A 26492-nucleotide genomic window follows, 5' to 3' on the forward strand; every position below is an offset into this window, starting at 1 on the left:
GATGGACCCAGAGGGTATTATGCTAAATGAAATAAGTCAGACAGAGCAAGACAAATATCAGATTATTTTATTTATATGTGGAAATTAAAGAGCAAAATAAACGAATAAAAGTAGAACAGCCTCATAGATATAGAGATCAGACTGATGGTTGGCAGAGGAGAGGGAGGTTGGGGGTGCTAGGTGAAAGATGTGCAAATTGGTATTCACAAAATAGTCCAGGATATGTGAAATACAGCATAGAGAATATAGTCAATAATCTATATATATAAAAGCCTAAGTGACTGTCCAATCATCTGACCAGTAGCTATGACACACAATGACCACCGGGGGCAGATGCTCCGACTGGTAGCTATGATGTGCATTGACCACCGCAGACTTGGCAGCTGAGGTTCTAAGGTGACGCACCTGGAACCAGAGAGGAGGGAGTCCGATTCCGGGGTGCATCACCTGAGAAGTGCCCTCTTGCAATCCAGGACCCCTTGGGGGATGTTGGAGAGCCGGTTTCAGTCCAGTCCCCGCAGGCCAGGCCGAGGGACCCCATTAGTGCATGAATCTGTGCACTGGGCCTCTAGTATTGTAATAACTATATACAGTGCCAGGTGGGTACTTGAAATATTGGGGGGAATCACTTTGTAAATGATTGCCTAACCACTATGCTGTACACCTTAAGCTAATATAAAATTATATTGAATGTAAACTTTAATTGAAAAGTAATATTTAAGAAAATAACAATTTTTGAGGAACTTCATGGTTTAAAAAAATCAGAGAGATAAAACAGAAGAATCTTTCATGCCTTTTCTTTTCAGAGGAATATACTTTATTTTCTTACAGGAAAAAAAGGTTTTTCTTGTTGGATTAGAATCCTATAATAGATGATGTGAACTCTTCAGTTTCCTTTTTTATAGTTATCTGTTGAAGTGCCTCGTCTGCAACCATCCAGAAGTCAGAAGGACTGTTATTTTTATCATTGAGCCTATCACCAGCCTGTGACTGATGTTTGGAGTGTTAGTTGAATGAAAAAATAATGGACTTTTTCCTCTTACTGTATGTAGGTGTTGGAGGAGCTTTAGAGAATGATGATCCTTCCAAAATGGTTATGGTATTAGCTGCTACTAATTTCCCATGGGATATTGATGAAGCTTTGCGAAGAAGATTAGAGAAGAGGATTTATATACCTCTCCCAACAGGTACAATGTATTCCCTTTACAGTGTTTCAATTTTTTTTTCCTGTTATCTTTTTTTCCTTTTCTCCTTATTCCATTGACATTCTGCTAAAAGAAGTTTTTAGCATTACAAAACCTATTTGCAGTACATTTCAGAGCAGCTCTTATACTTAGAGCAGAATTCATGTTAAAAAATTGGGTAGGACATCTTAGTTTTTACTTTTAAACTTGAAGAGTCTTCATTAAACTTTAAGTGTTTAAAAATAAAATTTCCTTGAGATATTCTGCTTTAGAAAAATACCATTTTATCCTATTGATGAACATTGAAATTTTCTTAAGGATTTTTTTTAGATTTATATATTCAGTGAAATGTATAAATCTTTAGTGTAAATTTGATGAGTTTTGCCAAGTGAATATTCCTGTTTAATTATTATCCTACTCAAGATGTAGGATATTTCTTTTATTCCAGAAAGTTTCTTTGTGCGTCCTACCAATTAATCCAAAGCCCTTTAACTTTCCTGATTTTTATCACCATAGATTAGTTTTACATATTATTAAACTCCATATAAATGGAATCATGACATATGTACTTGTGTATGTGGTTACTACTTAACATAATATTTTTGAGATTTATCCATGTGGTTACATGTATCAGTAGTTTATCTGTGATATTATTATACTGAAATTTTTAATTCTCTTTTTGATGGACATTTGAGTTATTTTGACTATTATGAATGAAGCTATAAATATTCTCATACAAATATTTTTATGTACAAATGTTTTTATTTCTTTTGGGTAATGTAGATAAGAAAGGAGTAGGTGGATCATAGTGTAGGTATATGTTTGATTTTGTAGCACCCAGACTGTTTTCCTTAGTGGTTGTACCATTTTATACTTTCATCATCAATAAATGAGATTCCAGTACTTCCACATCTTTGTCAGCATTTAGTATTGTTGGTATTTTAATTTTAGTCATTTTAGTTAAGTGTGAAATGTCATTTTATTATGGTTTTAATTTGCATTTCTCTGGTGACGAATGATGTAGAGCACCTTTCTATGTGCCTGTCGGTCATTGGTATATCTTTTGTACAATGTCTTTTCAAGTATTTTGTACAGTTTTTAATTGGTTTATTTGTTGTCTTATTAATGCAATTTAGTTCTTGATCATATACGTGCATTATTAATATTTTCTTCCACTTTATGGTTTCCCTTTCAATTTTCTTTATGGTGTCTTCAGTAAGCAGAAGTTTTAATTTTTATTAAGTCTTGTTGTCAAATTTTTCTTTTTGGATAGGGCTTTTTGTGTCTTAAGAGTCTTTGCTTACCCTAAGGGTCAAAGGTTTTCTTCTTCATGATGTCTAGGGTCAGAAATGGGAAGGTTCAGTAGCTAAAGGTGACCCCACATCTGGAGCCTGGGATCATTTGGAATGCTGTTACCCACATGCCTGGTGGTTGAGGCCTAGGGCCTCAGCTGGAGTACCTCCATGTTACCTGTAGACAGACAGATTTCATACATGGTAGCTCAGGGCTCCAGGTGTGATTATTACACTGGAAAAGTTGCAAGGTGCATTATTAGGACCTAGCCTTGAGGTCATGAATTGCCACTTCTGCCTTACTCTGGGTGGAAGTATTTACAAGCCCAGCCATTTTCAGGAGGAAGGGAATTAGTCTGCCTTTGGGTGGGAGAGAGGCAAGGCCCCATTGTAGGAGCATGTGTGGGATAAAAGAAACTCTTGCAGTCATCTTGTTAAATCCAGCTTTCCATGATCAACTGAAGGCAAGAAGTCAAGTAACAGGACAGGTGGAGCTTGGCCTGACACTAAATCTCCTCTTAGTTCTTGCATCCAAAAATGGTAGTGTCCACCTGGTCAGCCTAATGGACTCCTTTTTCCAGCCCCCTCTAATTCTGTATTCTTTAGACTAACCTCCTTAACCATAAAGGCATCATCGTCTCGTGGACTCTCAGTAACTCTCATCTCTCTTTCATCTCTCTTTTTTTTTTTTTTAGGTTTTTGTTTTGTTTTGGTGTGTGTGTGTGTGTTTGCTTGTTTCGACTGCAAGTTCACACTTTCCCTGTTTGTGTCACTTGCCTTTCGTAAGTGCTCTGTTCTTTTCCTACTGACCTTTTTTCACTCTGGTACATGTGTTTTGCTTTCTACTTCCACATCATTATTTATGATGCTCCCATTTCCTAGATTGTTCATGTTCTTCCCTTCCATTTAAATTTTATTATTTCTCAAAGTCGACATTAAAGCATTTAATTCCGAGGTCTTCTTTGCCCTGGCCTATCTCTCTACGTGGACTCTACATCCCTGGGTGTTTCATCTACATGATCTGTCTCACAGATGATCCTTCATAAAAGGGATCTGGGTTTTCTCGATTTCCCTCTACTCCTATTTGGTGGTGATAGGACAACATTTACTGAGTGCTGACTGTGGGCAAGGCTTTCAGTGTATTAGCTTATTTAACTCTCACAACAGTCTTATGGGGTAGAGTCTGTTCTTATCTTTATTTTACTTATGAGGAGGCTGAGTCACTGAGAAGTTAAATATCTTGCTCAGGGCAGCAGAACAGGGGTATGAGTACAGTCCAGCCCCAGCATACACACACTAATTATCCACTTCACTGAACTGCCTAGTGTGTTTAAAGAGAATTGTTATCACATATTTATTTATACTTAGAATGTGTGTTAACTTGGCTCTGTAGCCATGGCAGGTCTTTATACTATTATTAACACATTAACCCCTCGTTAAATCCTTTTAAAAGGTCATTGATTCAGTTTTATGGAGCTGATAAATCCCACTTAGAATCTTCTAACAAATCACTGATACAACCAGTATTAAAAGTTAATCTTCCCTAAATCATAGTTATCAGGGAAAAGGAGGACACTTCCAACTAAGCTTCAGACCACCAGGCCCTCACTTATGAACAGGTTCATTTAAGTTGACTGTGTAGAACTTCCTTTCTGGAGGATAATACATTTCATTCTATTTGGTGTTTAAGTTCTTAGGGCAGTCACAGTAAAACATTTGCTTTAGAAACACGTGGTGGTCTGCTAATGGGACTAAAGGAGCAAAGCGATATTTGTTCACTAACACTCATCTGCTCCATGCAGGGCACTGTGAGATGAGTTCCTCTGTTAAATCAGTTCATTGTGGGGCCAGCAGGAGCACAGCACATTCTGTAGCAGGGGACCCAGGAGCTTCCTCCCCTTCTCTCTTTCTTCCCACACTCCTGCTGACCACCTGAGTGGAGGAGTTCTTTGGCCCTACACCACTTGCAGTGTGCCCTGGTGAACTGCAAGGTGGGCTTACTGGCTGGGAATGGCCAAGGATTGGGAGCTCCCAAGGTTAAGGAATTCTAGAAATAAAGGTTTTTCTAGTCACATCCTTTTTTTTCCTGACAATCCCAGATAATACTTGGTTGCTTCTTTTTCCACTGTGGTTGCTCTTTGCTTTGCTCTGTGTGTGCACGTGTGTGTGTATGTGTATGTGAACACTATTACACAGATACAGAAACATAGATTAAAATACTCAATTATCCTGTCTAGGTGGCTCATTTTGTTGGAGTGTCATCCTGTACACCAAAAGGTGGCAGGTTTGATTCCTGGTCAGGGCACTTAATTAGGTTGTGGGTTCCATCCCTGGTTGGGGCATGTACATGAGGCAATCGATTGATGTTTCTCTCTTTTTCTCCTTCCCTTTCCGCCTCCCTCTCTCGTTCCTCTCTTGAAACATATCCTTGGGTGAGGGTTAAAAAATTTCCTGATAAGTGTGATAATTGCAGGGATAACTCTGTCTTTAGGAGATAAGTACTGAAGAATTTAAGATGAAGTGTTGTGATACCTACAGCTAGCTCTCAATTCTAAAACGGGCAGGGAGGAGAGGAGAAGAGCAGGGAATGATAATGGCAGTATGTTGACAATTGGTGAATCTAGATGAAAGGTAAGTAGGTGTTCATTGAGTTTTTTACTTGTAGATTTAAAATTTTTCAAAGTAAAAGTGGGGGAAAATTAAATTTCATTTTATATATCAGGAAATAATAAAGAGTTAGATCCAACTATGCATTATTTTACTGTGCTGTATTAAGCAGATTTGCTACTAACACAGATGATAAAACTGTAAGCATGGTTGTTTTTTAAAATATTGTTTAAATTGATTTGTTTGAGTTTAGACATTTTAATCATACTGGCATAGCAAATGTCTGTGGGCTGGCTCTCCAAGTGAAACATTTAATAAGCATTTTGTGCTAATTGTTGCGTCCCAGAAAAATAAAATTGGATTTTTATAGAACTATTGACTAGAGTTGCAGAACTCTTTTCCTGTATCATACTAAAGAGTGAGCAAAGTAATTTATAGAAGTTATACTCCATGCAGTCTAGTTTCATAAAACTTAGGCCAAATGTTTTTCTTTTTTTGTTTTTAACTGAAAGCATTTCTGGTGCTTGAATACTGATGTTTTTATTTTACATAAAAGGATCTCAGACCCATTGTTCTCATAGCAGGTATCATTTTTTTCAAATTTTAGTTATTTCAACCAAAGCACATAGGAAGTTAAATTCCAGGAGTCATGCAAAGAATTGATAATACTTGTAGACTCAGTTACTGACTCTGTTTCTGCTCCTGAACATTGATATGTGATTTCTCATCAAAATGATATAGAAAAACATCTAACAATAACAAAAATCTTCTAACAGCAAAAGGAAGAACTGAGCTTCTAAAGATCAATCTTCGTGAGGTTGAATTGGATCCTGATATTCAACTGGAAGATATAGCGGAGAAGATAGAGGGCTATTCTGGTGCTGATATAACTAATGTTTGCAGGTATTTTTTAAATGATCTGTGACCTTAGAGATTAGTTATATATTTGGCAGGAGGACTGGTCTCAAAGATAGTATAGTTATTAGCCCTTGACATGAAAGCAGCCACCCATTTTCTTGAAATGATCTCCCGATTTTTCTTGTTGTTTTTTTTTTTCTCTCTACATACTTTCATTGTTCATTGCTAGATGAATAACTACATAAAATTATAGTCACCTTTTCTATCCTGTGATTTTTTAAAAGAGATTATTGTGTCTAGCACATCCTAAGGTTAATTTAGCCCTAAATTGGAGCCTAGCTGTATCAACATGTAAAATAACAACTCTTAGTTTTGGTTGGTATTATTTTAATATTTGCAGATGAATAAACTTGACCAGTTTAAGCTGTGAAAGATACATATATATTAAAATTTTCCTTTCAATTTAGTGAAATTATAATTTTTAGATAATCTACCTCACTCAACAAAGAGGATTTTTTTTTCTTTTCTTACTTTCCTAAGGCCACTGTTGACATCAGTGGCCTTTCTTTAAAACCACATCTATGTTTCTGACTTTTTCTACCAGTATTTTTCCTGTGTGCATCTAAGTTTAGTAGCACACAGTAAACTCACAATAGTTTATATTATCACTGTAGTAAAGTATATAAGAATCTGAAGTTTTGGTTGGCTTGGTATTCTAATAGCTTTCTCATGAGCACTAATTGTCCATTTTCTCTAAACCTTCATAGTGATTTACAAGTCTTCAGAGTGGAGCTGAAAATATGACCTGGAGAAGTTAGATTTGTTATTCTTTTAGTTGCCTACAAATTCTCTGTGTAGGGAATTCCACATCCACTATATGCAAATGCATTCATGTTCTAGAGAGAGAGGTTCCTGGCTTTACCTCCTCTAATTAGATTATAAACAAACTGGTATAGATTTGAATTATACTAATACTGGCCATATGCTCATTTCTAAGTGTACAATTCGGTATTTTAAAATTTTACTTCAGTTTCCTAAACTTTTTGGTAGTCTTTGTGGAACAAGTGGGGAAAATAATAATCAGTATTATCTGAGTCCAATATGGACTTTTAGGGTTCATGAACAATACATTTTATGTTTAAGTCCTTTCCATTCTGTTTTAACCTTTCGTGAACTCCCAGGGTGTCTCTGAGGTAGAAAATTCCACACAGCATCATAAAATCATATGACATGATCTTTTGAATGTTTTCCCTTAACTTTGTTTCACCTGAAAGTGTTTGTAGCATTTGCAACAATAAGTATTCACTGACTCTGGTACATTTTTAGGGATGCATCCTTAATGGCAATGAGACGGCGCATCAATGGCTTAAGTCCAGAAGAGATCCGTGCACTTTCTAAGGAGGAGCTTCAGATGCCTGTTACCAAAGGAGACTTTGAATTGGCTCTTAAAAAAATTGCCAAGTCTGTCTCTGCTGCAGACTTGGAGAAGTATGAAAAATGGATGGTTGAATTTGGATCTGCTTGAATTTCTATCGGCTCTTCCATTTCTGGTATTTTTGTTTATAAAATGTGAAGAAATTTCTTCATATAGGTTTGGAATTTTTCATTGGAGAGATTTTCACTTAAAGGCAAATAACCTAAAACCACAGAGTATAAATGTTGTTGAAAAATGAGAAAAGCTTACATAAAGAGCCTGATGTATTAATATTGCACCCCTAAAGCAGGGTGTCAGGGCGGCAGAGGAAAGGGATCGGTGTGCTACTGTGGAAACTTGTTTACAAAAGATTTAGAAGGACCTCTGTACCTCACTTGCATTTGTTGTCATCTTAAAAAATATGGTTTCATCAATTTTTAGAGAGAGAGAAAGGGAGAGGGATAGAGAGACAGAGATATTGATGAGAGAGAAACATTATCGATCACCTACCACCTGCACACCCCCTACTGGGGATCGAGCCTGCAACCTGGGCATGTGCCCTGACCGGGAATAGAACTGTGACCTATTGGTTTGTAGGTTGATGCTCAACCATTGAGTCACACCAGCTGGGCAGTCGTCTTTTGTTTTTTTTGTGTGTGTTTTTCTATTCTTTTCTCTAAACATGAGGGACCTACATATGTTCACTTTCAACATTAAAACTGAGTTTGTGTCAGATTCATTATTGTTAAGAATGATAGTTTTGGATTAGATATTGAATCTGCTAGTTAAACCTCTAGAATTCAGCTACTTACTGTTGGAGTCTATCCTATGGTTTGAACTTTTATCCTTCCTTTCCCCACCATTTTTTCTATTAGCTACTTAGTCATTTGTTGAGCTCTGGGCAAGAATATCCTAATGCTTTGTGGTTTTTGAGTCATTTTGCCAGGTTGTTTCTCTGGTCTTTAGTACTTTTTGCTGGTACAAAAAGTACTCATATTTCATATTGAAAGAATGGGAAGAATATTATGATACGATGTACTTCTTCATTCTAGACCTCACAGTCTTCACTTTTCTTTCAATGTGGTCAAACAGGTAACCCCCTTATTTTTTTCAGCTCCAACACTGTTTGATTTTTGTTGAATTTGACTTCTGTATTCTGAACAAGTCCACTCTCTTGAGTTAATGCAAAACAAACAAAACAAAATCTATAATTTTCCAGACAGCTTAATAAAATAACCTCATGTATAATGAATGATGTTCATTTGAAAAATTTGAAATTGTTCTTTGTCAAGGTTAAGAACTTGTACACATGGTAAGAAGATTAAGATGAAAACCTGTCATGCTCATTCAGTTTAGCAGGAATTAGACAGGAGGCCAGAAAAAGTAGATGGCATATATCTAGTCACCAGTAGAGGGAGTTTTCTGGTATTAAAAATTGAAATTAAAATGGTTTAAAATTGTATTTATCCTATTTTGATTGGGCAATCGATGCTTTGATAGTCAAGCTTTTATGATTTGTATTTGTTTGATATCCTGAATTCTCAATTTTGGAGAGCACCTACTGGTTTAAAATTAAAAATAATATAACTCATTAGACACTTTAAAAAAGCCTTAGTATCTTGAATTTTTTTCCCTACTAAGAGCTATTTAATTTTCAGATAAGTCTGACACTGACCTCCAGTGTTCATATAATGCTGTAATTTATCCCCCTTTCCTCTGAGGCATAGATTATAGGAGCTAAAATGATAAATCTATTAAGATTCTAAGATTTTAAAATCATGATTTTATTTTAATTGAATTCATTCATCTTAAAAATTGAGATGAGAGAAGTTTCCTTTTATTCTTTTTTCTGCCCAGTTTTTATTTTATTTTAAACCATTCTTATTTTTCAATTACAGTTTACATGTAATATTATACTAGTTTCATGTGTACACTCCAGTGATTAGACATTATATAACTTACTAAGTGATCATCCTGATAAATCTTGTACCCATCTGACACCATACATAGTAATTAGAATATTATTGACTGTATTCCCTATGTTTTACATAACTATTCTGTAATTACCAATCTGTATTCTTAATCCCTTCACCTTTCTCACCCATCCCTTAACCCCCTTCCCATTTGGTGACCATCAATTTGTTTTCTGTATCTGTGAGTCTGTTTCTGTTCTGCTTGTTTGTTTATTTTTTTTTTTATATTTGATTATTGATAGATAAGTATTTATTGCCATTTTATTGTTCACATTTCTGGTCTTTTTCTCTTTTTCCTTCTTCTTCAAACCCTTTAAAATTTCATGTAATACTGGTTTGGTGGTGGTGAACTTCTTTAGCTTTTTCTTGGGAAGCTCTTTATATGTCCTTCAATTCTAATTGACAGCTTTGCTAGGTAGAGTGTTCTTGGTTGTAGGTCCTTGCTTTTTATCAATTTGAATATTTCTTACCACTCCCTTTTGGCCTGAAATGTTTCTGTTGATAAATCAGTTGACAGTCTTATGGGAGCTCCCTTGTAGATAACTGTTTTTCTCTTGCTGCTTTTAAGTTCTCTCTTTGTCTTTATCCTTTGACATTTTAATTATGATGTTGTCTTGGTGTGGGTCTCTTTGGATTCATCTTGCTTGGAACTCTCTGTGCTTCCTGGACTTGTAAGTCTATTTCCTTCACCAGGTTAGAAAAGTTTTCTGTCATTAATAGGTTTTCAATTTCTTTCTCTCTCTCTTTCCCTTCTAGCACCCCATGATGTGAGTGTTGGTATGCTTGAAGTTGTCCTAAAGGCTCTTTACACTATCCACATATTTTTGGAATCTTTTTTCTTTTTGTTATTATGATTGGATGTTTTTTTTGCTTCCTTATATTCCAAATTGTTGATTTGATTCTCAGAATCCTCTACTCTACTGTTGAATCCCTATAAATTATTCTTTATTTCAGTTAGTGTATCCTTGATTTCTGACTGGTTCTTTATTATGGTTTCTATGTCCTTTTGTATGCTATTGAATTTCTCACTAAGTTTATCTACTTTCCCCTAAGTTCATTGAGCATCCTTAAAACCAGTGTTTTGAACTCTGCATCTAGTAGATCGCTAGTCCCCATTTTGTTTAGTTCTTTTTCTGGAGTTCGTTCTGTAATTTAATTTGGGACATGTTTCTTTCGTTTTTGATTAAAGAAATAATCCCATTAAGATCTTGCAAACTATTGCCATCCAGTAACATTTTTTTCCTGATATCCTAGGGGCAGTCATTAAAACATTATTGTTTTGATTGCTAGAACTTGTTTGTATACTTTAGTGGATTAGTTGCAGCATTTTCTAGGTTTTGTGTTACTTGTCTTGGCATGCATTTCATTTTTTAAAAAATTCTTCATGGGTAATGATATGGTGATTGTGATTTAAAAAAATTGTTAGTTAATCAGTGTTTGGAAACTCAGGCTTCCCGGAAACTTACCTTTTCCAAGTTAAGTGAATCAGGTATGCTTTGTTATTTCCTTTGTTTCTCGTTTTGCTCCATCAGTGGGTGGTGAATACTCTGTATATTTTCAACCCCTTGAACCACCCTGAGGAAACCCCGCAGGTGTTCTATCTAGCCTTGGCAGTACATTGTGTGTATACCATCTTTATTGCCAGAGGGTTGCCTTACTCAGAATGAGAGCATTGTGTGTTTTGCTATGTTATCAAATCAGAAAGGTTTGGTTCCTCTAATTCATCCAAAAGCATGAGTATTTTGGGTTTGGCAACACTACCTTGTTAGGACTCAGTTCAGCAGTTCTGTCTTGCAAACAACTGTTCAGATAGTTGTTGCGTTCAGCAGACTTGCTTTGGGTGCTTACTGTGTACAAGAACCTGGTTTGGGGCTCTGTGCTTACATTGTTGAACCAGGCAGCATAGATTGGATTGGGCACTTTCCATAACTACACAGTATAGTTTTTGGCTCCAACTCATGAAACTAATTCACATCATAAATGGAGAGGCACAGTCGTCTGGGTGTGCTTTGGAAAGATAATAAGTAAAATATTTTCTCTTTTTCTCTCTTTAAATCTGTTTTAAAGTTAGAACTGATATCCATTTATTAGAACAATATAATTTATAGATCTGGCTATATTTATTAATCATTTTTGTCATTTCCTAAGCGCACATGTAACTATGGTAGACACATAAACATGTTATGTGTTGTTTGTAAACATTTGCTCTCATAATTTTTTCATTTTTTGAAGAAATTAATATTGATGAAATACACCAAACAAGTAGCTCTTTAATGTAGACTGAAACCTTCTAGTAATGCAAGTAAACAATCGGTAATGACATCCCAGACTTCATCTTCTGGTCAGTGGCATTATAGGCATTGCAGAGTAACCAGACCCACCTGGGAGTGGAATCCGTCTCTAGAAATACCAGGACCGCTTGGTAGAGGACACACATGTGGTTTAGCTGCATAAGTAAGGGCTTTTTCTGAGCTCCCGAGATTGCAGTTTTATGCTGCAATATTTGACTGTAAAAAATATAGGCTGGCACTGGCCGGGTGGCTCAGTTGGTTGGAGCCTTGTTCTGTACACCAAAAATGTTGCAGATTGGATTCCTGGTCAAGGCACATATCTGGTTGCAGGTTTGATCCCTGGTCAAGGCTCATTTTGGGAACAACTGATTGATTTTTCTTTCTCACATCGATGTTTCTCTCTTTCCCTTTCCCTCTCTCTTCCCCACCTCCTCTATCTCTAAAATCAATTTTAAAAAAACAACAACCATATTTTTGGGTGAGGATTTAAAAAAAGAGTAGGCTAAAATCACTGATTACTCAAAAAGTGAACAGGCAAGTGTCTGGTGAATCTACTATGAACAAACATACAGATACCTCAGGAAAAATGTGTGTACAGATCAAATGTACAATGTAATTGTCACTCTTCCACTTTGCTACATCTAGCCTGACTGTTGAATATGAAATTATTGATAGTCTTTAAGTTTGGAGCAGCTAGAGCTTGTTTGACTTTCTTCCTAGGAAGTTTCTGTGTACACTGTTGAGTTCATAGTGAGTCAAAACAGGAACCAGTTGACATGGTTATGTTTCACTCCCCCTCAACCCTAACTTGAGATGCAGTAAAGGACTTAGGCAGGTATTTCTTATTGTGCGGGCACTGGCTCCTTCAGTATTGTCTTGATTATTGAGTCTTTTTTGTGTAATAGTAGATTTCCACTCTCTCTTTGATCTTATTGATGATAAATACCTTAGGATATATCCCATATGACAGGCATAAAGCATTAAGGATATTTGCTGGCCTTTCCCAAGAAATGGCTACAATAACTTGTATGAGGAGACAATAGTAATTATTTTAATATTTTTGTATCTTTTGTTCCTTAACTTTTTGATTGTGTAATATTTTTTGCATACCACTTAATTTGTGATGTACATAATATTTATGTAAATCTCAAAATCTGTCACAATAGCAAAGAAGTAGAAATTACAGTTGGAGGGGGTGTTAGGAGATAAAAGTCAACTCCACATGTTTTATTCTCATCTCCACTAATTATTTTTTCAGAAAAAGCTAAAAACTCTGTCATAATGACTATATTTACTTATTTATACTTTTAATTAGATTTTTCGTACTTATTTAATTGTTGGGACATTTGCTTTTAATATTATTTCTTAATGTGGAAACTGTACAAATATTTAAAAAATAAAATTCCTAAGATAATAGATGTTTTTAAACATTCACAAATTAACAATAATTCTTTGAATTTTTATTAGGTTTTTAGGTTTTGGACAATTCTTTAAACATTTCTAAATTTCCAGGTGACTCACTAATAAAACAAAAAATATTAAGGTAATGTCATAAAATTTATTAATTTTATTTTACCTTTCTCATTAATTGACCTTATTTTATATATGTATATAAATAACCTGGATACTGTTCTGTCACCAGCAGTGTATAGGTTTTTGTTCATTTGGAAATTTGGCACAGCATATAGGAAATTAATAGAGGTTTTCCTCCAATAAAAGGGTTCTCATTTGATTTTATGTTCAAAACTATAAAATGCACTTTTGTTTTACAACGTCTGTTGGAAAACCTGAGTCTTTGCACATGTTATTTCCAGAGTTTACCTCAGTTAAACAGGCCTACTTGGTTTTAGGTGGGAAGGAAGGGAAATTATTTAAATTCAGTTCATTCCTCTTGCCCTTTCCCATTAACTCTTCTTCTTCTTTTTTTTTTTTTTTTACCCTGAAAATGTTATTTAAAATATTTGTCTTTCTTTCTTTGGCAAAGCCACATATTCCAAATTAAACTTATGTGAAATGTCTGAATTATTCTTCCCATCTTTGTTATGGCCAGCTTCATCACACATCCTCTAGTTTCTCATAACTTCATAAGTACAAGCTAACGTGCAACATTAAAAGTCTGGGAACCTAACTCTAAGAACCCAAGTACTTCATGAACACACATGGGGAAGGACACACATGTTCAGCAACAGAGTTGCCTTCAGTGCTCATGGTATGGGCAGTGTCCAGCGAGATCACTTCACTACGTGTTATGATGATTTGTAATTGTTTTTCTGAGATTTTTGTTTCAGTGTTTGTCTCTCAGTATTTTGAACTTAATTTAAAGAAAGGGATGTTTCTGAATTGTATTTATTATATGTGATTTTCCTTACATGTTGTGCTGCTATTTTGCTAGTTTTGTGAGCTTAGTTGTGTTTGTTCACAGGTTGTAATTTGTTAATAAATTTATAGAGTGTTGCTTGTTGTTGTTTTCTTTGTGGTTCATATTTGATATACAATCACTGGCCCACTTAACTCTCACCAGTGGGAGTAATAAATCCCTCCCTAGGAAGCAATGACTTTCCCCAAATATTAATTCTTATAAAATCACATATTATAAATCTGACATTTTGTGTTTGCCATAGATTATACGAATAATTTTAAGGTCAATGCAGGTAAGATGAGTGCCTTTTCAACTATTCTAACTGATTTAATAAATACACTTGTGTTATTTGTGTAAAACCATTGCAAACTGGATGTCCATATGGTGAATTTTCCAGGTGACTCTGTCTGATCTTGTGAGTCCCCCAAATTGTTTTTTTAAATTCACAGACTTTTTTGAGCAGTTTTAGATTTACAGAAAAATTCAACAGTGAGTAGAGTCCTCAAATATTTTCTCCCTCCACCCCTCCAGTTTCTCTTTTTATTACAAATTCCCGTTTTGGTATAAATGTACCATATTGATACATGATTATTACTGAAGTTCATAGTTCACATTAAGGTTCACTCTGAGTTGTACAGCTTAGTGGGCTTTGACCAAAGCACAGTGCTGTGTGTCCAGCATTTTCTATTGCACAGAACAGTTTCAATGCCCAAAAATCCTCTGCTCCCTGTTCATTTCCTCCCTCCCCCTAACCTCAGACAACCACTGACCTTTACTTACTATCTCTATAGTTTGCCTTCTTTCACTTAGCAATATGCATTTTAGGTTCTTTCACGTCTTTTTGCAGCTTGATAGTCCATTTCTTTTTTACCATGGAAAATATTCCATCATAAGGGTGTGCCAGTTTGTTGATTTGTTCACCTACCGAAGGCCATCTTGGTTGCCTTCAAGTTTTAGCAATCAGGAATAAAACTACTACATTCATGTGCAGGTTTTTGTGTGGACCTGTTCATTTCAGTAAATACCCAGGATTGCAGTTGCTGGATGTATGGTAAGAGTATGTACAATTTTATAAGAAAATGCCATACTGTCTTCCAAAGTGGCTGCACCTTTTCCATTCCCAGCAGCAATGAGTGAGAGTTCCTGCTGCTCCACATCCTCCCAGCATTGGGTGCTATTGGTGTTCTGATGTTCCGTTCTGCTAGATGTGCAGTGGCATCTCATTGCCATTTTAATTTCCAGTTCTCTAATGATCTGATGTTGAGCATCTTTTCATTTCCTTATCTATTTTTAATTGTTTTTTATTGAAACCCTGCTAAAATGTAGCATACTTTCCCCCTGACTTGTAAAATAGACTATTTGAACTTAACCCTTTCTTTCTGATTGAGAGTAACCCCCATGATATGCCACTCTCAGCAGCTAGTGGAGGGTAGCAGGGCTTTTCTGTCTGTCACTAAATGGTCTTTGAGTTTTGGTGTTTGCTTTTGTAGTATGTTTACTCTTCTATTTCCAGGCTGTTGACCTTTATTTCTCTTCCAGTTTCCTACCTCCGGTCTTCAGTGAACTTCGTGAAAATAGTTGTTAGAATTATGGGTGAATTAGGAGTACAACTGTTTGGGGATGAGGAGTGGTATGGTGGTTTATTGTTTGAGCATTGGTGCTTTGTATTATTTCTCTAGGCTGTCTATGGCCTTGTTAGCTTTATTTTTAGTTTCCAGAAGTATTGCAGGTAGACCAAGTATGAAGTAGAGATTTATGCATAAACATGTTGTCATGTAGTTTTATAATATTTATTGCTGGAAGGGACCTAGCAGCAATTTCATGGCCCTACCTTTTTTTTTCTCTCCTTGCCGTGACCATTAATGAAGACTTGATCTTTTTAAGGTATAAAGGAAAAGAATTAGGTACAAAATTAATTAGGGACAAAAAGGGAAACCTTCCCACTCTTCCTTTAGTCCTTTCTCCTTTCTCCAGAGCATATGGCCAGTGCTTCTTAGTACTGTGACATGGTCCCTGGCTCCTGCAGCAGAGCATACTTGAGTGTTGAGTATTTGCCCAAAGAATCCAGGTATTTAGTTGGAAACTGTGAGATAAGAGCTTTGCCTGGCCAGCATCAGCTGCACCTGGTCCAGACAGACTCGGGGATTCACCTGGGATCTCGCAGCCTCTTGTTCACAGCCATCATGCCCATAATACCAGGACAAGCGAGAAAGGAGATCAAGGAGCACACATGTTCAGTACCTGCTTCCTGGTTTCTTTATGGTCAGAAAAGGGTGATGGTCAACTCTTCCCTAATTTTAATCTTCTAAGATCCTCTCAGGATCTTTCATGTAAGTTTTGAGAGGTTCAGCACATTGAGACCTGACATTGGGAGCAAATAATTTGGTTCAGTCCCCTCATCTCATAGGTGAAGGAACTGAACCCAGGAAGGTTTTAAGGCATGTGTTCAAGATCACATTCTGAACTGGGCTATAGGACTTATACATCTATTTCTGATCTTGAAGAATGCTGCAGGTAAGGAGTAAGGAAAGTGAGCCAGGCAGCAAAATGCTTGTTAAGGAGCTTTAAGCCTCTGAAACATGATACAGATTATTTACCTTAGTTGATGATAGTTAAGAATAGGAAATCTATATAATAAAAGCCTAAGTGACCCTTATGGTGGAACAAATAGAACGACCAGTCGCTATGACGTACACTGACCACCAAGGGTCAGATGCTCAATTCAGGAGCTGCCCCCTGGTGGTCAGTGCGCTCCCACAGGGGGCAGGCTCACGGCTAGCGAGCACAGTGGTGGTGGCTCCTTTCCCAGTGCTAAGGAGCAGCAAGCCGAGTGTTAAGGAGCAACGAATAGGTGGGCAGTAAGGAGTGAGGGGTCCCAGACTGCAAGAGGGTACAGGCCAGGCTGAGGGACTTCCCCCCCCAATTGCATGAATTTCATGCACTGGGCCTCTAGTATAAGATAAATTGACATCATAGGCCCTAGCTTGTTTGGCTTAGTGGATAGAGCATCGGCCTGCATACTGAAGGGTCCCAGGTTTGATTCCAGTCAAGGGCACATGCCTGGGTTGTGGGCTCAATCCCCAGTCAGGTTGTGTGCAGGAGGCAGCCAATCAATGTTTCTTATCATTGATATTTCTATCTCTCCCTCTCCCTTCCTCTCTGAAATAAATAAAAATAAATATTTTAAATAAATAAATTGACATCATAGGATTGGAACTAACATTTATAATGTTTGCTTTGGGCTAGATACTTTTATGAAATCCATATGTTAGCTCTATTTACTATTGTTTGCTTTTTGCAGAGGAGGAAACTAAGACTTATAGAGTGACTTGCTCTTGTAATTTGACTCTTAAGAAGTGGAAGAAGGAATGGAACCTAGGTCAGTTTCATTCCAGAGCCCATTCCTTTGTATTCCAGCATTACTTTCAACAATGTTAAGTGCAAAAGTACTCGATTTTTGAAATGATTATGTTATACTCATTTTTTGGAGGTTATTAATCACTCTTTACCTTCCTTTTCCTGAAATGCTTTATTTTAAAAAACAAAACAAAAACAGGAATCTTTTAGCAGATGACTATAATATATCTGGTTACAGTATTTATGCTTATAATGATAGGGGGAAAGTGTTCTTGTGAGATTAAAATGAAGTTGGGAATATTGCTGCCATTTGCTGTGTTTGAGTGTAAATACACACCTACTAATTTCCATGGCAGGCTTTATGAAATGAGCCAATCATTCTGAGAGTTTCCACCACCAACTTAAGTGACATAAAGCTCTAAGTTTTTTTTACTAGTGAGCTCCCTTATTGTCTCTGCACACTGGTGACGGTCCAGAGCTGTGTATATTGTCACCGTCAGTTACTAGGAGAGCAGCCCCAGTATTATTCTTAGCTCTGGGTTCAATGTCTGTATTTGGTGCACTACCCCTGAGCTGACTATAGTTTACAGTGTCAAAATGCTTCCGATTAGCACATCTTAAATTACCTTCTTTAAACAAATAACTAATCATGGGATGACTCCTGTATTCCATAACATAAATCCTAAACTATAAGTGATTATTATGAAATTAGACTTGGGTGACTCAAGCTTCATTTGGTATTTGCAAAATACCTTAAGCTATTTTTTCAAACATCTTGAAATATATTTAAGTAACATTTTTCAAACATATTTTATCAAGCATATTTTCTCTAATTTTTAAACCCTTGTGTGTTTTTTAAAAATATATTCTTTATTGATTTCAGAGAAGAAGAGAGAGGGAGAGAGAGATAAGAGAGAATCAGTGATGAGAGAGAATCATTGATTGGCTGCCTCCTGCATGTCCCACATAGGATCGAGCCTGCACCCGGGCATGTGCCCTTGACTGGAATTGAACCCGGGACCCTTCAGTCTGCAAGCCAACGCTCTATTCACTGAGCAAAACTGGCTAGGGCAACCCTTGTGTATTTTAAGGAAAATCTAATCCATATGTTTCTGATTCATTTGCACTTAACTTGTCAAAGTTAATTTTTAAGAACAATTTGGTTTCCAAGAAGCCTTAGGGCCCTTCTCATGAGTTTTGCCAGCCTTTAAAAGCTTTTTCCCAATCAGAACTTTTTCCCCCAAAGATAAATGTGGATGAAATGTTTTATTTCAGTTTACAATGCAGAGCCCATATTTCAAAAGCTAATCTAGTTCTGAATGTATTATAATAAGGTATTCTGCATTTACTATAAGAACTAGCTTCATTTGTTTTTTGTTTGTGTTTTGTTTTTTTTTCCAATGGGAAGAGCTTATAATAAATGTGCTCTCTTGAAAACAGTGCACCTACATGCTAAACTATTTTCCCAAATTCACAGCACAGGTGACAAATGTGGGTTGATCAAACATGCCAAATTAAGGTAACTACTTATTGGGAATCTGTCACGTGTGTGGAATATGTTTACATATCTTTGTACACATTGAGGTATAGATATATACACACATAAAAATGTTTAAATTCTCAGAGGTTATCCTTTTTGTTTTTACCTTTACTTATAAATTCTAACAAGACATTACTGTATTCTGGATTTAAATTAATAAATTATTGTGAAATTACTATAATTGTCCTCATCTCTCTTCAGAAATGTTTTTCCCCTGAGATTTAGTTCAATAGGTTTCTGTTGCTTTGCAGTAGGTTTTGAGAACAGCTTTTTAAAATTTTAATTGAACAGGTTGATTGTATGAAATCTTCTTAGAAAAAGTAAGGTCATTGCAATGAAGGTAAAAGGAAATATGCTGACACCTAATTTAACAGAATGTCACACACAACAGAGACTCTGGAAGAGATTTGCAGACACATAGCAACAAACGAATGGCATGTGCTCAAGGCAGCTAGAAACTGCATTTGGAAATATTCACATTAGAAGAACATGAATATTTTTCTTGGATTCTCATTAGGGAGTTGTGTGAAATACATACTTGCTAATCACAAGAAATAACCTCTTCAGTTCCTATTCATTTTTTCTTTGAATTTTTTGAGTGTGGAATTATTAAGCAATGAAAACATTTTTTCTTTACTTTTCAAGGCATACCAATTTTTTATATATTTTGTTAATGCTATAAACTCAGTATTTTAGAAAGAGCTTTATGCTGGACAAATTCCTTTTAAAAATTAGCAGCTAACGATCTCCCTCTTCGTCCCCTCAGGCATGTTATCTTTGCCTGTCTTTGTCTCTTAACCTGCAAGGGCCCTTCTTTTGCCTCTATAACTTGTTTCCTGAGCCCATTCCTTCTACAGCTCACTTCTACCTCTGTGACTTTCTAAATAAACTTTCTCCTATAGGTTGAGTCTTGGCTCTGAATTCTTTCCTAGCCAGAACTCAAGTACCGAGGTTGCTGAACTCTGAGGTCTGGTCTGACTCCACAGCCTAAACCTGGTGCCGTTCTTGCCGCCACCAACAGTTGCATTTTAAGAAGGATGGTAAATCAGCAGAAAGTGTAGATTAACTGATTTATGATCATATACTTTTTTATAATCCCAGCCTTCAAATTCCAATGATATTGAATTGGAGGTGATTATGAAGTTTATATAATAAATATTAGATATTGGAAGTTATGCCATAAATATTGTGTTTGAAATAGTGGGGAAATCAGGGTGCACATAAATTCTGTGCACATTTTTTTTCTGACCAACAGTCAATTATCTTCCAAATGGAAAAATAATTACCTAATGGTAACTACAGAAGAAAACTGTGAATAGTATTAAGACAATTTTTAGCATTTTTTAAAACCAGGATGAACATTTCAGTAATAAACGTATCATGGTTAAATTGAGTAAACTCCCTAGCAAGGGCAAAGCATTCTAATAAGTGACAGTGTCCTTTAGTCTGCCTGTGACAGTAGATGACTGTAACAAACTGGATTAAGCATTTGAAATTTTGTTTCCACCTTGGAAATACCTACTCTTCAAGTGTATTTTATTAAGTAGGGGTGCAGAAGTAGCACATTTAGTTAATACCTTTTAAAATATATATTTTAGAGCACTTTACACTTTGTGTGACCACAGGCCTAAAAAATAATGTAAATAAAAATAGTCATCACTTTTTAGAAAACAATTAAAATTAACAACTAAATTTTTCTTTACTTAAACTAAATAGAAAAACCTCTTCTATGAGGAGACTTTAAACCTTTTACTTTGTGCTTTTCATATAATTATTTTACAAAGAAATTATGCTTACAAAATTATTAAGGTCATTTTTAAAAAGCAGCATTTATAGAAATCAAGTCAATGCTTGCTCTTAACGTCTGTCTCCCAAAAGCCCTTGGTCTGAAAGTCTCTCATGGCTCTCGACCTCAAGTCTCTTCACTCATAGGGCGGACTGTGCTGGTCGTTGTGTACAACCTGGGACAGTGCTCCACAAACGTCTGTAATGATTCCTCTCCATCAGTAAGATGTTTGTGAGTTTTACACTGTTACCATATTGATAGTTTACAGAATATTTATGATTTATATGACTATTTGTATGTAATAAAATATTCACAAAATTAGAAAATTTAGACTGGCAATATGAAAACACTGGAAAATTTAATTGGTGCAAAATGCCCTAGAAAATTATGGATACTATTTGTATTGAGATTAAATATGCTTTTAAACCTTGGGCTTACTGGGTATTGTGGTTTCGTTTATTTCAGTGCTTAGTTGTAATGACTATTGTGGGTGAAAAAGTTACTTCATAAAGGTCTGTAGATCCAAGTGGAAGAAAGAAATCATTGGTGCAATTATATTTCATTTTTAACCATTCCCACTAATTCTACAGAAGGTTTTATTTAACTTTGTTAAATTTGCATCTTCCCTGATGTCAGTCAGTTCTTACAGATTAGTGGGAAGGTGCATTTTATATGAAGTTTCAAAATTCACTGAACCTCTTCATTTGGAAAATTTTAAACACATTGGAAAATGGTTTCAAGTTTAAGTTGCACGTATTAGAGTTGTTAGTAAGAGACTCATTCTTGGCAACAAAATGAGGGAACAATGGAAACGATGCCTCAGCCCAGGGACTGAGAGCCTGCCCTCCGCCTACCTCCCCGAGCTTCATGTGCCTGAGTTCCAATTCTCAATCCATCTCTGATTGGTCCCTGGTTCTGCTGAGTCTGGAGGTGCTGGTCTTGAATGAGGTAGAACTAGTTGAATCCTCTTGTGAGTTTTCATTTCTCCTCAGTCTTAAGATCCTGGCTTTTAGATGTGATAGGAATATGTCACTGTCTGTTTCTTCCTCTTCAGTGTTCAGTGATTCCTCTGCCAGTGTCCACAACACTCTCTCCAGCTTATGTTCCAAACGTCTCCTGGGGAGGTACTGGGTTGTGTCGTTCTGGCATGGGGTGGGACCTCCAGACGGCATCAGCCACTGAAGGTGGTACCGCTGCTGCTTACTGTCATCTCGTTCATGGAGCAGGAGGACTGGAGTTCCACTTGGATGAGTGGAACTGTTAAGGGAGGAGCAGGAGTGGAACAGAGACCCTCAGCAATATTAACAGGTGTGAGAGTCCACCTGGAAGGGGATATTGTGTGACTGACTGGGGAGGATGGTCATGAACCACAGTGTTTGGTCCTAGTTGCACTGTGTGTACTCTGATCAAAGCATTGTTCCTGCTCTTTGGCTCGAGATATGTTAGCTATTTAAACAAGGGGTCTGTTTGTTGGGTCATAAGAGGTGTTAGGGTTTTGTGAGAACTTTTGTCCCGAAGTCAAAAACATGGATTCTATCTTCAGCTCTACCACTTCCAAGCTGACTGACTTTGGGCAAGTTACTTATCCTCTCTATACCACAGTTATCTCATCTTAAAAAGGATGGGCTAATAATAGTGCTTTCTTTATAGAACTGTTGGGAAGGTGAAATGAGATAGTGAGTTGAAAGTGCCCCTCACTTTCTGGCTCCACAATAACGCTCAGTAAATGGTAGCTGCAGTGGGTGCTAGAGCTGGCACCAGTGGGCTTTCCCACAGCTGGGTCTTGAACACTCAGGAGTGTTGCCAGGCTTTGAACTGCGGATAGCTTGAAATTGGCCATGGTGGGAGTATGTACACCTGGAATCAGCACACACTACACATCAAGGCTTCCTCCTTGAGAGCCAGTTTATCAACTCATCACAGGTAAGCTATTTTCATCTTGTGTGGGGTTTTCTCTTTATTTCTGCCAAAACAACAACAACAACAACAACAACAACAACAAACCCAGCTTTGGATGCCTATCCCGGCTCCTTGTCAGTCCCTCTGGAATTAGTAGACGGGTAACATCCCTAACCCCTACCAGGCACTGTGAACAGGAGCCGTTTGATTTGCAGTGAGCTGTTTTTGACTCAAGGGGTTTTGGATCTGCCAAAATTAGGGACAGGCTTCTCTTTTATTATATGGCGAATCTTCGGACCCTGGAACTAGACCAAAGTGTCTATACACTTTAGTCCATGGCAAGCACAATCTGAGCTGTATCTAGGCAGTACCCACAGCTTTCAGCCTTTTGCCAAAGGGGAAGCTCTTCAATCACCCAGAAGGTTCTGAACCTCACAACTGGCATGGCTTTCCTGGAAGTCATGGAGTCACGTGCCCACAAAAGTGTACCAAGTGCTGCAAGAGCTGTGCGGCCGTTGTCCCAGCAGAGGTAGGAGAGGCAGGAGGAGAAGGGGATTCTGTTCTCACTTTTTTTAGTACCTTCCCTGAACCAAAAAAATGGAGCTTGGTGGTGGCACCCAATTAGAATTTTCTTGCGTCATTTAGCACACTAAGGATCAAATGTCTCCCTATTTACAATAGAAACAAAAAAGCAAAGCTCTTTAAAGAGGGAATTTACAAATGGCACACTGTCTCTTCTTATTGTAGAAATGTGCACATCTAGAGAGGATCACACAGCTTTGTGTACCTGCCTAAGGAAGCACAGACCAGGGTTATTTATAGTCCCATTTGCTTTTCACAAGAAAGAGAAAGCAGTGCATGATATCAGGGTGTCCAGTTCCATAAAGGAGAGGCTCCAAGGTTTTCTGGGTACAGACTTTTTCTGTGTAACCCACGGAGGGCTGTGCAGGAAGGGGCTCTGGGAGCACTGGTCAGGACTTTTTTTTCCATCTATTCTAATTTTGATCTTATACGAACATTCGTTTATGGGGGCCTGTCATTGAGACCTTTATAAAGCCAGTTTAAGTTATTCACTGCTCAGCAGATTCCAGGCCTCGCCCCTGCGTTGAGGACCTTGTCCTAGTAGAGAGAGCCCTGGAACAAGCCACCATAGGTTTACAGTGGTGAGTACATGAAACACAGAGTTTATTCTTGTGTTACTATTTATTATTGTATTACTAGAGGCCCGGTGCACAAAATTTGTCCACTGTGGGGGGGTGTCCCTCAGCCCAGCCTGCACCCTCTCCAATCTGGGACCCCTCAGGGGATGTCTGACTGCCAGTTTAGGCCAAATCCCATGGGCCTAAACTAGCAGTGGGACATCCCTCTCACAATCTGGGACTGCTGGCTCCCAACTGCTTTTGCCTGCCTGCCTGATTGCCACTAACCACTCCCTTGCCGGGCCGATCACCCCCAACTGCCCTCCCCTGCAGGCCTGGTCGCCCCCAACTGCCCTCCCCTGCCGGCCATCTTGTGGTGGCCATCTTGAGACCACATGGGGGTGGCCATCTTGTGATGACATGAGGGCGGCTATCTTGTGACCACATGGGGGTGGCCATCTTGTGCAAGGGCGTGATGGTCAATTTGCATATTACCTCTTTATCATATAGGATCTCCCATTCGGACAACTGTAAACCTACTTTTGCTCACTGGTAGCAGTGAGTATGTGGCTGAGAAGAGGAGGAAAGACAAAGAGGACTTCACAGGGGAGGTGATGTCAGCCATATTCTGAGGCTTGAGGAGGAGCTTACCAGGTGGCAAAGAGGGGAACTAGTTCAGGTAGAGGTAGCAGTCACCGCTGTCCTGGTGACTTGTATTAGAGTTGTGGTTGCCTTTTCTTGGAGCGAGTTCTTTTACAGCTGTTTCTTCCCCAGCTGGGAGCCCTGTGAGGGCAGAGAGCACTCTCTTCCTTGCCTCGTCCATAGGGCTTTGCATCCTGTAGGTGCTCACAGCCCAGTGGGCAGTGAGACTGAATCACACAAGGCCTCCTTTCTTCTTTGTGACCCTGTAAGCAAAGCTGTTCTGAAGAACACTAACGTGAGGACACAGATCCGTTGCTGGATGATGGCCAAGCTTGTGTCTGAAATCAGCTCTGAAGCAGAAAGCCTGGAGCAAAAGTGGATGTTTGGTCTGTGGCCATGGTCTAAAGCAAGCATGTCAAACTCATGGCTCGCGGGCTGCATGCAGCCTACAACGGATGTTTTTGCGGCCCAGCCAATATAACGGTATGTAAGAAATGTTTTAATAAAAATTTTGTAACTTAATTTTTACAATATCCTGTTATACATAATTATTAATAACAAACCACAAGATTCGCTAATGACTGATTATTATAATTGTGTTGTATTCATTTTCCTTATGCACTTTACGTGCAGGCACACTATTTCTCTCCACTAATACTAGCAGCGAATATTTTAGCAGCTGATTGCCGCGTCAAGTCTTGTAGTGACTTGTTTGGTGTGCACAACAGGAAATATTTTGCTTTCGGAGAACAAGAAAAATAGGTTTATTTGCATTATGCTTATTAAATTGTGCAGTTATTTAGTGTCTGGTAAGTTAATGTTCAAGAAAAAAATAATAATTTTTATTAAAATGTTCTATTATTTTATGTTAATGATTACTCATTTATTTCAGACCTTTGTATTCAGCATGTCTCTATCGAAAAAAAATCATGTTTCCATGAAAATTGAAGCTTTTGTTTTTTGCGGCCCACATAAACTTAAACCTTGTTTATTTGGCCATGTTAGCCTTTGAGTTTGACATGCTTGGTCTAAATAAATGCAAAACCTCACTTCCTTTCCCTTTTTTGTACCTTAAAGCTACCTCATTGTAATGACTGGTTATGGCGCAGTCAATAAAGTGCGTTGCCTGATTTCTCAGGAGAGATGTGGCTGCTGGGACTCATGGTGTCATTTCCACACAGGGGCTGGTGGCACAGTTCTGCCATCGCAGGGTCTCTGCAGTGTAAGAAGCCCCCTCTGTCTTCCAGGTCCACCTGCAGTCTGTGAGCCCTCCTATAGTGGTCTACTGGATCGCATTTTCCCATGTATGAACGAGCCTACTTCATAAATCAAAGATGCCTTTCCATTTGCAGTTGAATATTAAGTTTACGCATTTCAAATTGAAATTTGTGCCACCTATTTTGAATTACACTTAATAGTAATTTCCTTCAGCTATTACCCTCAGGCTATAGAAAAATGAAAAAAATAGATCTGAGCTCTTTACTTTGATTATGTTCACAGACTGTAAATCTAATTCCTGATTTTTTTTCTCTTAAAGTAGCATACACATGCATTAGTCTGAACAAAGACTGATAAGTAGGGACAGGTTTACCTTATAACCATGTTCATACTAACTTACTTATCCTGCCAGTTCTCTTGGAAAATTCACCTGTTTTTCTGTCCTAATTTGCTGCACCAAGTTGATATGTGGCACCTAATGGTGAGGGAAATTGTGTTCAGATTAGGTAATGCTTTAAGACAGATCTATTTCAGAGCTGAAAAGGACCTTACAGATCACATAACCCAGCATTTCTCATCTTGAGCTAGAGAATCCATGTGTTCCATAAGGAATTTTTAAATGCTGTGTTTTCATGTAGACAAACAACCGTGTGTGTGTGCTCATACGCGTCCGGGCGGGCAGTCTGGCCCAGGGGGATGACCTCTGTGAATGGAGAACTATGAGGTTTCAAAGGTCACATGACTTGGCTCCAGGCATAGGATCAACGTTTCCTGTGGTCAGGGTGTAGCCTGGGGTCTCTAGATGACAAGTCCAGGATCCCTCTTCACCACCTTGGACTCCAATTAGATATATGGTGTATTGAGGGCATGGCCATACTGGCAGTGTTATGTCAGCTCCAGATTCCCATGGGAGGCAGCTGGTGCCACGTATTT

The 26492-nt window shown here is 37.7% G+C and overlaps 1 protein-coding gene across 2 annotated transcripts in view; it reads left to right on the forward strand.

The window, feature by feature from the left end:
• The window catches only part of KATNAL1 (katanin catalytic subunit A1 like 1), a 104788-nt gene extending 96918 nt beyond the window's left edge, over positions 1–7870 (forward strand). For both annotated transcript variants that reach the window (XM_036301737.1, XM_036301738.1), the window contains exons 9-11: positions 1053–1187; positions 5860–5986; positions 7268–7870. In XM_036301737.1, the coding sequence (XP_036157630.1) occupies positions 1053–1187; positions 5860–5986; positions 7268–7466 (461 nt within the window). In that variant the 3' untranslated portion in view covers positions 7467–7870. The remainder of the gene's footprint in view (positions 1–1052; positions 1188–5859; positions 5987–7267) is intronic.
• Positions 7871–26492: the final 18622 nt, after the last annotated feature.

This window comes from Myotis myotis, unplaced genomic scaffold, assembly GCF_014108235.1.
Source record: "Myotis myotis isolate mMyoMyo1 unplaced genomic scaffold, mMyoMyo1.p scaffold_m19_p_3, whole genome shotgun sequence".
NCBI classification, from domain to species: domain Eukaryota; kingdom Metazoa; phylum Chordata; class Mammalia; order Chiroptera; family Vespertilionidae; genus Myotis; species Myotis myotis.